At 36.8% G+C, this 14,892-nt stretch overlaps 1 protein-coding gene across 1 annotated transcript; it reads right to left on the reverse strand.

Moving 5' to 3' along the window:
- Window positions 1-14,199: 14,199 nt before the first annotated feature.
- LOTGIDRAFT_135516 (hypothetical protein) lies at window positions 14,200-14,415 on the reverse strand (the record flags this gene model as incomplete). Its single annotated transcript, XM_009069067.1, has 1 exon — window positions 14,200-14,415. The coding sequence occupies one exon, from the start codon at window positions 14,413-14,415 to the stop codon at window positions 14,200-14,202; it is 216 nt and encodes a 71-aa protein (XP_009067315.1).
- Window positions 14,416-14,892: the final 477 nt, after the last annotated feature.

Here is a 14,892-nt window from a genome sequence, read left to right on the forward strand (position 1 = left end):
GAAAGTTACAGTGACTTTTTATGTCAATTTGCTCATCTGGAATAAGTCATTTTTTCACTTCAGCCTAAATAGTTATAATGGGAATGGACATTTCAGGATAGGAAAAAACATTTCTACGTGATTTGAACAAGAATCAACTGGTGAAGGGGATCGTCATAAAAAGATATTTTATTCTTTTGATAAGCATGGCGTCAATGTTCAAGATTCCATAAGAAAACGATCATAGCATGGCCCAAATTGGCTAGAATGAGATCTGACGAACAAGTCCGTAGCCAGTAGGTTTATTGTTCGGAGGGCTAAGTAATATATTCGGATTGTAATGGTCTATTGTAATTAATTGCAGTAATGGAATATTGTTCGGTTGTCACTTGTCAGAAGTGTTCAGGAGGCAATCCAATTTTTTGCTCCCAGTGGTGACTACGGGCCTGTTTCTGGAATTTCGCATATTAACGTTTCAATACACTCTCATCATTATAAGAGCAAAATAATTGCAGCAAGCAGTTATGCTGATATAAGCCATAACGTATTAAAATTAATCTTTGTGACGTCAAACAGTTCTAATGTGCCATAAACCTTATGAATTCATGCATTGATTCATATAACCAAATATCATAACAATTTGTTTTAATTTGTTGATCCGTGCAGAATCCTTTTAATATATATTCTTAATTTAACATATGGAATTCATCAAATTCAAGTCTTTGAAATATAAATTGTCGGCACGCGTAGTGCGGATTTATTGTCTGTAACCAACTTGGCACAAGTCTAAATTCTACATTTTATTCCAGTTTCTGTTTTCTGCGATGATAGATTAGATCTAAATTTATCCCATTCTTTTGTTTAAACTAATATTTCGTTAACTTTTCACTCGGAAGAACATCAAAATCTGCTAAAATGTGGTTTTGAGATATCCATATAAAACGAACAATGAAGCTACTATTTGTTCTGAAATCCGTGCCAATAATTCTTAAAATTTATAAATACATGTATTTGTTACAAAGCAATGCCAAAGGCGATAACACTTGTAAGGCAAGTGTCACAGTGACCTCATTTTACAATTGAGTTTAAATTATCATGGTCAATATGGTATTCATCATTATTCATTCAAGGTAATATTCCTTTCATATGGATAAAGTTAATGCTTACAATAATACAAAGATACTATTTGCTTCTGTTTGTAAAGCTAAGTGTTATGGAGATATGTCCTCCCCTTACCTATATTTTTTGATTTGATAAGGTTTTGCTTTATAGGCATGATCGATATTTCACTTTTGAAGATTAAGTTATGTTATCTGTTGGCAGTGCGTATCTAAAGTTATGTTACCTGTTGGCAGGGCGTATCAAAAAAATGTCTTAGGGGGAGGCCACCCCTGAGGAAGGGTGTTTCTCCGAGGCAAGACCATAAGGGTCGTAGCCCAATGAGGCCGGGGGAATGGGGGCTACAAGAGCCACCAGAAGCCAACGAATTTCAGATGGCCTCAGATGAATTTTGAGTATTTACTCCAATAAAAGACATTTCACAGGGGTGGGGGAGAAAATACCTTACTGCCTGCTTGAATTTTATATATATTTTCAAATATGGCAATGAATTGAAATTCCTTTTGGCGCTAATGAATAAAATGAGGACTCAACAAAGAAATGGCTTTTGACAGAAATATAGATTCTCTCTACTTGTGTAATTCATCATTTAGGATTTATCATATTCTTTGAAATAGTTCATTTCGGTATAATATTAACTCTGTAAACATGACTGCTATTGCCAGTTCTTACACCTTTCGGTACAACTAAGAGTACCTTTTGGAACTAGCAAAGAAGTAGCTTCCGTTCGATAGATATATATTTATATGGTCCTAGTACATGGGATGATTGGTTGATGTAATATATCCGGGTAATGGAGTATTCTGTTTAGTTGCAGTAATGGAAACGGTTGGTTGTCAGCATTTCAGGGGGCAATACATTTTTTCGGGAATGCACCACCCCCACCCCCCCTGCCCAACTTATCCCCTGTAGCTATGTGTCTATGACGGATTACACTGTATATATTGTAAAAATGCATTCGGAACACACTAGCTGGTAGTTTGGAATGTGGAGCACACAGCAAAGATGGCGTCTGATAATAAACGGATGTTGCAAAAACACCATTCATTATGGTAAGCTATGCGTAGATGGATAAATAATTACCATAGTTCTGATATCGTTAGTAGGTTCCCTTGGTTACCCGAAAACAAACATTTAAACTTGATAAATACCAACCTTCACTTTAGCTTGTCTTTCAGTTTCCAAATCCAATTCCAGTTCCTCTACACGGGCTTCTAACGCTCTTGCCGTCATTTTGAAGATTTTGATATTCCGAATTTACGAAAATCACCGAAGAATCCTTTGAACCACACTTTTCACTGAGTTGTAAAATGACTAAAAAATCCGAAATTTCGAATTTTTTGAACGATCAAATTTGTTTAAATATTAATTCATCTCGAAATTTCCTGAATAAATTTAAACTTCTGGTCTCGAACTGTTTACCACCTTGGAGAATCTTAAACCTGAACGTTCAAATTGGAGAAAGAGGTGGAATATATTTGAAATGAGTCAGCGAGATGAGAAATAGAGAGAGGAGAAGAGAAAGCTAACTGTAATCTGATATGTTCCTATTTCTAAACTCTTATGTTAATGTAATCACCTTCATTTAGACGGTAAAAATAACTTTCATCTTTCTAGAAGTTTCTATTTATACGTAGGTGGGTATTTTAGTGATATACCGATTGTTGCCTCATCGTTGTCTTGGCAGCTTGATCTTTTTCTTAATTCTTATTTCAAAATTTAAGGAAGTTTCCCCTATCAGTTTTGTGGACATACCTGTCACTAATTTTGATAGCCCAGGTATCTAAGGCCTTGGACCCTGATTCTGACAACAGTTTGGTCTATAAATTTTGGATAGGTTATCTTCAGGGTATTTTTTTAAATAAACCATCTTGAAATTGGGATCATTTTGTCAAGATGCAATAAGAGGACTATCCAGTATCAACATTCTCTTCTTATAAAGACAAAAAATTGTATCAAATTGATCTAATCTCCATGCTAATATGATGACAATTCATGTCTCGCTGAACTTCATACCTTAATTACAAGGTGTATCTATATAAAGTTCAATGAACACTGACCGATTTTTAGACGCCAATGAAATCTTGATCCACGACAGTCGTTAACGACTAAACGCCCCTGGTTTAAGAAACGTTGTGTTAGATTGTAATTAATCATAGGCGTATGTGCCGAAGGCCTGTTAGGTTTCATGCTGGTTTGCCCGAAATTTACCCCCAAATTTGACCTGTATTTCCTTTGTTTGCAGGTTGTTGCTCGATATTTTTTTCAGAGGCTGCCCCAAAAGATAATATTTGTGGGAGCAGCTTCCGTCTTAGAATTACAAATCATGTCTCGTCTATATGGAATGTCGCCTTAATGTGATGATAAATAAATTACGTCTCATATATATGGAATGTCTTCTTAAGATTACTAATTCTGTCTCATCTATACGGAATTTCGTATTAGGTTTAGAATTTATGTCTCGTCTGTATGGAGTGTCTTTATAAGAGTTAAATCATGTCTCATTTGTATAAATTGTCCTTTATTGTCATATATTATTAACTTGTCATCTACCAACCAAACAACCATATAGTATTTTAATGTGTACAATGAGAAGCTTGCACAATTCATCTTATCAATCTGTGGGTAACATTGGCGTTTCTTCGAGGGGTGGGGCATTGACCTTTAGGAAAAGAGGCTGACCTTTGCCCCCCGCCCCCTCCTCTAGAAAATATTGTGGTCCTTACTGAGCCCCCTAGGCGGACAAGAGCTTGATGACTTGTTATCTATTAGATCACTCTATTGTCCGTGGTAAGCATTCACATTAGATTCTTTCTGTGCCAAACATTTTCTATGATAAATGAATTACACATGACAGTGTGTGGATTCTTCCTTAATCATATTATATGCTGTATTGTTAGATAATATCTACCTTTATTGTGCCATGAACATTTCTGCATACCGCTACGTTTAAAATAATAACAATCGTATGTTGCAGAAAAGTAGGACGTAAAACTCCATTCATTTCATTTCATTTTTACCGCATTATGAACAACGTGCAGAAAAGAAGGACGTAAAACTCATTTTATTTATATCACTGCATTCGGCTTGAAGCTTGTTTTGCGAGACCATTTTCATAAGATGTAGTGGATTTCCAGGGCAAATAAGACAATGTATTTTAGAGAATAAAGTACGAGATGTAAAAAGAACGGTATTTAAAATATCGGGTACATGTTGATACACATAATAAGACGAAACATTCTTTGCGAAGAAAAGTTACATATTCAAGAGAGAGGAAATATTTATATACTTTTTGTAATTTTGTCTGAATGTTTATGATGTTAAAGTGGATTCGCTAAGATCTTCTCAGTTACTATTATGTGTGTTACCTACGACTATGACGAAATTGAATGGATATTTCTACAAGATGACAGCCACCACTTTTGCATATTTTATGATTTCGATTCTTAAGAAACCCAGATGAGCAAGTCATCGGTTAGTTCCCTTGAAACGTATTACCAGTAACAAAAAAGCTCTAACTTGGGAGTGATTCTCTTCTTCATTGATTAAGAACCTGTTAACGCCTTTAAGATTTGCTTTGATCGTTATAAATCGTTATATTTGGCAGTGCACGTTTTATACTGCTATTTTTGTACTAATTTTGTTACAAATGGTTGATGCCATTTTTGCATAGGCATTTCTAAGAACCATTAGATGAGTTGCCGAGTAGGGGTCACAAAGTTGTCAAGAGGGGCTCATTGGCAATCATTTCCCTTTGTTAAATGATAAGGAATTTTGAAGTTCGGGGAGGGTGGGTGGCTCAACCACTTTTGTGCCCCGTTGTCTCCCGTTGAAACGTCACTGCATGGGTATATATTATAATATTTATATTGTGTACATTTCAATTCTGAATCTATGATTGTGGTTTGGTGGTTTGGAGGGAGGATTGAGTTATATTTGTATTTTCTAAGATGAGACTTCGGTTTGTTTCAGTTCAGAAAGGATCAGTCCAGAAAGGGGAAATAGTAGGAATTGTACATTGTTCTATTCTTTAAGGGTAGGCAAATATAAAAGCAACTAGATTTGAAAAGCTTGTTCATTGATAGTGGGCGATATATATTCACTTTGCAAAGCCAACTACCCCGATGAACTAAATCATTCTTTTGTGTTTCACAAGACCTTGTGTTTGCTCTTTCCAGATTGCGTTTTTTTTAAGGAAGGTGACTCTTTGTGAGATTCTTTGTGTTTCATCTGTGAATGTAATTTATCGCGTATTGCACACTTCGTGTAATAAATATAGTTCCATTCCCCTTAGGGCTATGGTATTGTATTGGACAGCTTATATGAAATATTATTATTAATTTATTGACTGGCAAAATCTTTAGAAACGTTTTTGTTCTCGACCAGAAGCCTCTCAAACTGCGGATGAAAGCACTATAACTGTTTTCATCTCCTAAAAATACTCTGGATTCGTATTTAAGACCTTGTTTAAAGAGATTTACACAGATGCAGTAACCTTAATATTTGCTCTCTTCACTAAGTGGTAGTGCTTTCCCCGTAGTGCTTTTCAGAATACGGCCTTGTTCTGCTGGAAATGTATTGGCAGAAGAGATCACAGTATCTAAGTACTTACATACCACATTGTACTGTTTTAACCGATACCGTCATTACATTGGAAGTATCTATATAGGAGAAAGTAATTGTTCTTTTAAAAGGTCGCCACTACCAAATTGTAGTCAAACGGGGCGTCAGATCGTCAGAGATTTAAGAATGAAACAGGCTACAGAGACATAGCAGTTTATTTAGTTATACAGAGACCCCAAAATCGGGCAATAATAATATAAATAATTGTAATAAAAACAAATTTTATAAATAAATCAGATTCACGAATTCATAAGATAATAATTTCGTTATTGCACTTCAAATTTATTATGAAAAATTGCACTTAAATAATAAGTTATTTCAAAAATATCACTTGAGGGAGGGGGTGAGAGGTCGGTTCCTTGTCTGACCAGATTCTAGTCGAAACCTCTTCCAGGAACACCTGTAAACAGAAAGATATGATTATAAGCCTATGAAGATTCGTTGGAAGTAGGCCTACAGTCACAAAGAGACCGAAGCTCTGTCGTCAAGCTCCGTTGTCAAGTACAATCACAAAGAGACCTAAGCTCCGTTGACAAGCTCTGTTGACAAGTACAATCACAAAGAGACCGAAGCTCCGTTGACAAGCTCTGTTGACAAGTACAATCACAAAGAGACCTAAGCTCCATTAACATGCCCTACAGTCACAAAGAGACCGAAGCTCTGTCGTCAAGCTCCGTTGTCAAGTACAATCACAAAGAGACCGAAGCTCCGTTGACAAGCTCTGTTGACAAGTACAATCACAAAGAGACCGAAGCTCCGTCGACAAGCTCTGTTGACAAGTACAATCACAAAGAGACCTAAGCTCCATTAACATGCACTGTTGACAAGTATAATCTTAAAGAGACCGAACTTCCGTTGACAAGTACAATCAAATAGAGACCGAAGCTCCGTTGAGAAGTAGTGTCACAACAGTAAAATAGAAAATAATCGGAATAAAATGGAATTAGCTTTTGGGGAAGGATGGGCACCCGAAATCAAACAGGGCGTTTGGACTTGGTAATAACGCTATGGTTGAAATTGATCTGCAAATGCCGTAAATTTTTTTTTGACTAACCTTAATTCATTGATGTTGAGCTTGATGAAACAACTGAACCTGAGCGAACGACTGATACTGAGCTTCTGTTCTTCAATCTGAGCTTAGATACAGTATTCTCGGCATTATCTGCTCTCTCTTCGGCATCTTCGAGCTCGGTCTGAGCCTTTCTGAATTTAGCCAAGTTGACAGCAGCGACTTCCTCCTGTAATTCGAAGAGAACATAGATATTATTCAGTACTTTACCTCCAAATAAGTACTATATAAGCAGCCATATAGAATTGTCTCGGCAGGGATTTAATATACATTAGACGCAATCACAAAATTTTAATATCTGTTTGATTGGTTATTCCGATCTGTTCATTTTGCGAAGAACTTGCTTTTCCCAAAATAAGAACCGATATTCTGATCATTGACTGTCAATTTTGGAACATCCACTAACCCTTCATTTAGTTTGTAATGTAAAATGCACTACTTACGGCTTCTTCTAATTGCCTCTTGAAGACCTTGATCTTGCCATTAAGTTTCTCAACCAACTCATTAAGACGGTCTTGATTCTTTTTCTCTTCTTCAGCCTGGAAGATGACTTCCTTGAGACGTCTTTCGCTCTTTCTGGCGTTCTTGTCGGTTTCAGAATGACGACGTTGTTCACTTTGTAATTCTCCTTCAAGTTCAAGAACTCTCTGTTCAAGTTTAGCAATCATCTTCTTGCCTCCTCTAAGAGCTTGAGCTTCAGCTTCTTCAAGACGGACAGAAAGGTCTTTGTTGGTGGATTCGAGACTCTTTCGGAGTTTTTCGATGTTCAAACTCTTATCTTGTTCTCGTCTCAAGTCCTCTTGAGATTGAATGGTAGCTTGTTCAGCCTTCTTGACCTTTTCGTCAGAATTCTTAACTTCGAGATGCATCTCGTCGAGATCAGCTTGCATGGCAGTAATATCACCTTCTAATTTCCTCTTCTGGAGTTGAACTGAGCTGAGTTGAGCAGTGAGTTCGTTGACACGATCATTAGCTTCAGTGAGTTCATTTTCAGATTGTTTACGTGCACGTTCAGCCTGGAAGAAACCAAACAAACATATCAGTTTGTGGAGAATTACGTAATACCACAGAATACCAGTAAAAATATTGATAACAATATTACTGAGGACAAATTTGTTCCATATGAACTAATTGCACATGGAAATTATAAATGTTTAACTTCTTTTGGTACTTGAACTTAGTTCTTTTGTAAATAACATATAAATGTTTAAAGATGCTTGAAGATGGATGTAAAAACCACTTACATTGTCCAAAGCGGATCGGAGTTCTTCTACTTCGCCGTTGAGTGAAGCAACACGTCTTTCTGAAGAATTGTAGTTTTCACGGGCTTCGTCTCTCTGTCTTTGTTCATCAGCGACTTGAGTAGACAGTTCCTGGAAAGGAAAGAAAAGAATGTCATCGTTATCAATTGGAAGAGATGTTGTTACATCGTGAATATGGCTATGGGCACAAACCAGTAAAAGTTCCTCACCACACCCATCATCATAATGCCACTATTCCTTGAGGGATCATTTTATCAAACTAATATTGAAATGAAATGAAATGAATGGAGCTTTAAATCCTACTCTTCTGCACCTGATTAGGCTAATGAAGACAGACAATGCAGTCTGCAATGAGATAAATTTTGCCAGGACAGCGGCATTGGCTTACTTTATTTCGATTTTGCACGGTCGAGGGATATTTATTGTGCACAGGCTGTAGCACACGGGGCCTCGGAATATATTGAATGCCATATGATTCCAGATTATATTGCAGAACGACATACCATAGATGTTGGATATCCGCAATAAAATTGAAGAGTCTAATTTCAATAAAACTTACCATGCATTGTTGTTGGAATTTCTTGCAATTCTTTTCCATTTCAGCACGGGCTCGGTTAGCACTGTCAAGTCCGATTTCGAGTTCGTTGATGTCTTGTTCCAACTTCTTTCTGACTTTCATGGCATCGTTTTTACCCTTAACTTCAGCTTCGAGGGATGCTTGCATAGATTCAAGAGCACGTTGATGGTTTCGTCTGAAAAGATGTAATAAAATTATTAAGGATGTTGTGAGAGATTTAATATGCCGAAACCTCCAATAATTAAATAAAGGTCATATACCAAACGACAATTACTAGAATAAAGACTGCTCCAAACGACAATTACTCGAATAAAGAATGTGCCAAACGACAATTACTCGAATAAAGAATGTGCCAAACGACAATTACTCGAATAAAGAATGTGCCAAACGACAATTATAGAATAAAGACTGTGCCAAACAATAATTACTCGAATAAAGATTGCGCCAAACGACTATTGCTCGAATAAAGACTGCGGCAAACGACAATTACTCGAATAAAGAATGCGCCAAACGACAATTACTAGAAAAAAGAATGCGCCAAACGACAATTACTAGAAAAAAGACTGCGACATAAACCAAACATCGACGGATGTTTTCAATTCAAATACAATACCAATTATTTGTGATCATAGCATGGCCATAGTAAACGACTAAACGTACCTTGTGTTCTCGAATTCTTCATCCTTTTCGTGCAAACGTTTGTCAATATCAGCCTTAGCATTGGCGATTTCAATTTGAGCACGTGCAACCTTAGCTTCTTCTTGTTCAAGTGTTTGTTCTGCTTCTTCAAGAGCAGATTGGAGCTCATCCTTCTCCATTTGAACTCGTTTGCGTAATTTTTCAACTTCATAAACGCTTCGTCCACCCTCGTTGATTTGTTCATTGAGATCTCTGATTTCATCTGAAAAGAACATCACAGTATTAATTTTTTCAAGAAGGCAGATCATCACCCTGATGGTCTGTCTAATGGATCAAAATCGACATAATGACATAATTTCTGCTTAGCGAGCCTTTGATTTGTATGATTCTACTGTTATTTCTTCCATAATGCTTTTTTAACACCTACAACACAGCTACAAAATGTGACCCTTAATATCATCTTGATACGCGTTGGCAGCTAACCTATCAACTCAATAAATTGAATACACTAAATATAATAGTAATAAGAACATACCGGCAAGATTTTTATTTTCACGTCTCATGCTTTCTAAGCTATCTGTAGCTTCCTCCTCTTTGGCCTTTGATCGGAAGAGTTCAGCAGAGATGCTTCTTGATTCTCTCTGGGCTGCCTCGAGTTCACTTGAGAGATCGGTTACCTTAGTCTGCCATTCTTGGATAGTCTTATCGAATCCACGCTGCTTCTTCTCCAACATGTTGGCGTTGGCATTGGCCTGGAAAAAGTTACATATTTGATCAGATACCATTTAAGAATACATGCACTTTTGGATAAATCAATTATGAATTGTAAATCAAATCCTGAATAAGAATTGAAAGTGTCGTATACTCTATTGAACTCTGGGATTTGGACGCTGTGCTCTTAGAACCTTGCATAATACTTGTGATCTACCCCCTTCTCCATTTTCGCCAATGATTAAATACTTACACGTTCAACGTCGATCATAAGGTCCTCGAGTTCACCAGTGAGTCTGGATTTAGCCTTCTCCAAACCACCAACTTTAGCGTTGGCAGCATCAAGTGCTTGTTCAAGATCGCTGACCTTTGATTGAAGTTTTCGTCTGAAAAGCAAAATGTTTGTTTTATTAGACCACAAATATCTTCTTGATTATTAAAAACGCTTAATCGTTCCGTAACGTTCTATACCAACGCACAATGGCTTGCTATATAAAACCAACTGATTATGATTCACTATTCTGTGAATGAATCTGACAACTTTGTTCGTGCCCGCTGTTGTCCATGAGTGCTAATCAATTATGTTTAATTCAAGTCTTGTTTTATTTATTATTTACTGTACAAAATGTTCTGAGAGATATGCTACTTACTTGGAATCTTCGAGTTCTTCGGCTTTAGCGGCACCTTCACTTTCGTATTTAGTTCTCCATTGTTGAGCTTCAGCATTGGCTCTAGACAATTGTCTTTGAACGTCGTTTCTGGCTTCTTGTTCTTCCTCGAGTTGTTCACGAAGACCGTCGAGATCTGATCGAAGGTTTCTGACTTCGTTTTGGAGTTTCTGTCTGAGTCGTGATTCATCTTCGAAAGATCTTGAGGCTTCCTCAAGTTTGGAGTTGATGGTGTTCTTGTCTTTGGTAAGTTGACCGACTTTATGTTCGGCTTCTTCCAATTGTCTTTGGAGTTCAGAGCTTTCTCGCTGGTACTTGTCTTTGCCTGATTGAAGTTCGCTAATGGTTCGGTTGGCTTCATCGACCTTGGCATTGAGTTCTGCTATTTGAGATTCGACTTGTTTGGACATCTTGTCAGACATACCCTACAAAAGACATGGAATTAAGCATGTAGATCGATACTTTACTTTACGATCGGTACACCACAAAAACATCTAATTATTAATGTTTCTCTTTCATTAGTCCATTCTTCAGGTGCGGTTTAGGCTAGTCTAAATCTACTTTTTCTATGGAAGAGTGCCATCAATAGCAACCAATGAAAAAGATAACTGCTAACGGTTATACTTACTCGGTTCTTGCTGGCGTTTTGGAGTTGAGCTGAAACATCTTCAACTTCAGCTCTAGCTTGATTCTTTTCTTTCTCCAATCTACAAACATGAAAAGCAGTTCATGTGTATTAAAATTTTGGGTGTAAATCTCTCCTATCATGCCCATTTGTCTAGATAATTCTTTCCAAAATAAATGTAAATTTACTTGCATCCTTACTGTACGTATGTTACCGTTAACGCTCCTGACCATTCGGTATCCTATCTTTTGATCTTTTTTTTTTAAGAATTGGTTTGTTTTACTTTCAATTTTCAAATAAAATTTTCAGTTGAGTTACTCTTGTAGTAAGACATTCAACTTACTTGCTCTTGATCTTCTGGAGTTGGTCGATTTGATCTGACAACTCGTTGTTGGCATCTTGAGCCTTCTTTCTGAGAGAAGCGACTTGAGAATCATGTTGAAGCTGGCTTTCTTCAAGATCACGCCTGAGTTTCAATAATTCTTGTTCACGTTTCTTGTTGATTTCAACTTGAGCGTGTGTAGCGCCACCAGCCTCATCAAGTCTTTCACCAATATCTTCAAGTTCGCGAGACAGTTCATTACGTTGTTTCTCAACCTGTTAATGATATTGCAATAAAGGTTTTTTTGGTGATGGAGTTGATATTTGAGTTTGTGGCTTTAGAAAAAGGTCAGGTCCTGCTCTAAGATAAAATGGGATCAGTTGTTGTAAATATATGCATTAAATCACATAAAATTTTCAGTATATTCCTATTGTTTGACACCTTCAGTATTGTAATAGAATGGATGTTTTTTTTCAGTCTTTTAGATTTTTATCCATTGAACTTCACTCGTAAACTAACTGAACTATGATACCAAATTTGTATAATATCGAAGACATGAAAAGTTTTGCTTACCTTAGATCTAGATTGTCTTTCAGCTTCGAGTTCTTCTTCAAGCTCTTCAATTCTGGCCTGTTAAAAGCAAAACAATAACTACACACTTGAAATATATTTCATGAACATCGTCCGTCATCAAGACTACAATTTTGTAGGTTTTTTTTGTCATTTGGGCGTTGACTACAATATGTAATGGGTCTTGTATGATAAATAATAAGTAATATCTATAAGCACCTGAAGTTCTTTGATCTTTCTCTGAAGTTGAGCAATGAGATTCTGTTCATCTTCAAGACGGCTGTTGAGGGATCCGATTTCAGCGTCCTTCTTTCTGCCGGCTTCTTCAAGATCACGTTTGTTTCTTTCCAAATCTTCAACAGTTTCTTGAGTTGCTTTAAGATCTTGTTCCAGCTTTCTCTTGGCTTTTTCAACATCACCTCGTGTCTTCTTTTCACGTTCGAGGTTGTCTTCAAGCTAAGAAGAAAAACGTGATTTGTAAACCCTCTGTGAAACTACTAGATGATATCCGAGTTAGGATTACCATGCATAAGTTAAGACTTTGGTTTTCAGAAATTGGTTTGTCTGGAGTACCTTAGGTGTCTTAAATGTAAACATTTTGAATAGGATATTAAACAAAAGTCTCTTTAGTACTGTCATATACGGATCCCTTACCAAATCTAGATTTTATGGAAGATCTAATGGGTCAAAATGATGAATTTAAAAACAGTTTAGTGTGCGATCAGGTGCTTTATTCCAATTAACGGTTTTGTGACTATGTATTTCCAGATAGGAAAATGCAAAATTAGACATGAACACTGACTGTATGAACATACCTCATCAAGAGTTTGCTCCAATTTTGTTTTGAGTTTGCTAAGATGGTTGACTTTGTCTTCTTCAGCCTGGAGATCCTCTAATAATTTCTTAGTGTTTTCATCTGAATTCTTGGTAGCTTTGTTTAATTTAGCGATTTGTTCATCTTGTTGGGCCATCTCATCTTGGAGTGTTTTGATCTGGTTGTCTTTGGTCTGTTTGTCTTGTTCAGCTTTGTTGAGATTGGATTCCATATCTTCTAAGTCTCTCTTCAATTTTTCTTTATCGGCAGTAAGCTTCTTTTTAACTTCTTCCAATTCGCCAGCAGCATCTTCTTCATCAAGCAGACGTTCTTCCATTTCTTTCATTTGGGTTTCAAAGTCGATTTTCTGCTTAATGAGATTTTCGATTTGTTCTTGGCGATCAGCAAGATTATCAAGTTCAGCCTGCATCTGAATGTTCATATCTTCGTTCTTTCGCTGGAGAACACTGTTTTGTTCTGAAAGTTCTTTGCAGAGTTTTTCGGACTTCTCCAATTCGACTTTGGTTTTCTCGAGAAGTTCCTCTTTCTGTTTCATTTCATCTTCAGCTCTGGCAATGTTCAAAAGAGGCTTTACTTTGGTGTACATCTTCCACCAGAGCCAGTTTCTCATAGACAACCATTTTCTGATGTTTCTCTGGATGATAGACAGACCAGTTCTGAAAAGAAAGAGCATATCAATATGGATCGATATCCCCAAAGGACATAACATTTTCATCCCCACTAGGAAAACGTAGTGTGGAGTTAAATAACTGAATAATTTTCCATTTCAATCGATCAGACAGACGAATTCGTCAATTAAAAGCTGCAATTTTATGAGCTACACCTACCTTTGATCTTCCAGTTTCTTGTAGTTTCGTCTCATGAGAAAACCACGGACAAAGGCTTGGAAGTTAGAAATGATGCTGGTTAATCTTTCATCACGAAGATCTTCAAGGTAACCTAAAACACCAGCTTTGAAGAAGACTTTGGTTGAACCAAGTTTGTATTCATTGGTGTCCATCTGAAGAGCTTGGAGAATCTTGGTAGCAACAGTTTTACCATCAACAAAACCATCAGGGATGGCGTTGGGAGCCAAGATAGAGTATCTGAAAAATGTATGTATTTATTGGTAAGACATATGTTGCTGATACCTTCTGAATCAAATAGGATTTTATGATCAAAATGCTCTGAAGATCCCAGTATGCAGAAAAAAACAGATTTCTAGCAAAGTCTCACATTAATTGCATACCTCTGTTTGAATTCACCGTAGATAATTCTGTTGGGGAATCCTTTTCGGCAAATACGGATACCTTCCAATACACCATTACATTGAAGCTGGTGAAGAACCAAATGGGCGTCGATCTCTCCGGGTTCTTTGAACTCGTTGGGAATAATACAACGAACAAAATGGGGATGAGTACTGTATAAGTTCTTCATCAATTTATTCAAAGATTCCTGAAATATATTGATGAATGGCGAAAACATTAATTTCAGCAAATGGTATAAACCGAATGTCTTTTCTGATTTTAATGCCGTGGAAGGATTACGTTATTAAGATATTGAATTAACTGCAGTATACGGCTACATAGTTCGATATGTCTATGTTAAAAAGTCATAACCTGAAGCGTAATGGTATTGGTAATGATCATCGATTTGAAACATAACGACTTACCTTGTGTACAGAGGAGATAGTCTGGAAAGCAGAACTCTTCTGTTTCTTCTTAGTACCACCAGCTTCAGGCTCTATAAAATATGAATATAGTTGGTTATGACCAGCCAAGACTTAATATATTCATAGTAATATCACGAGGATCATGATCAGTTAGACTCTTGGACTTAAAAAATTTAATTCCTTCATGCAAACATAGCCTTCTGGAACAGTTGCGACCACAGTGGGTCTGTGAACTCTATTAA

This window comes from Lottia gigantea (assembly GCF_000327385.1).
Source record: "Lottia gigantea unplaced genomic scaffold LOTGIsca_98, whole genome shotgun sequence".
NCBI lineage: Eukaryota > Metazoa > Mollusca > Gastropoda > Lottiidae > Lottia > Lottia gigantea.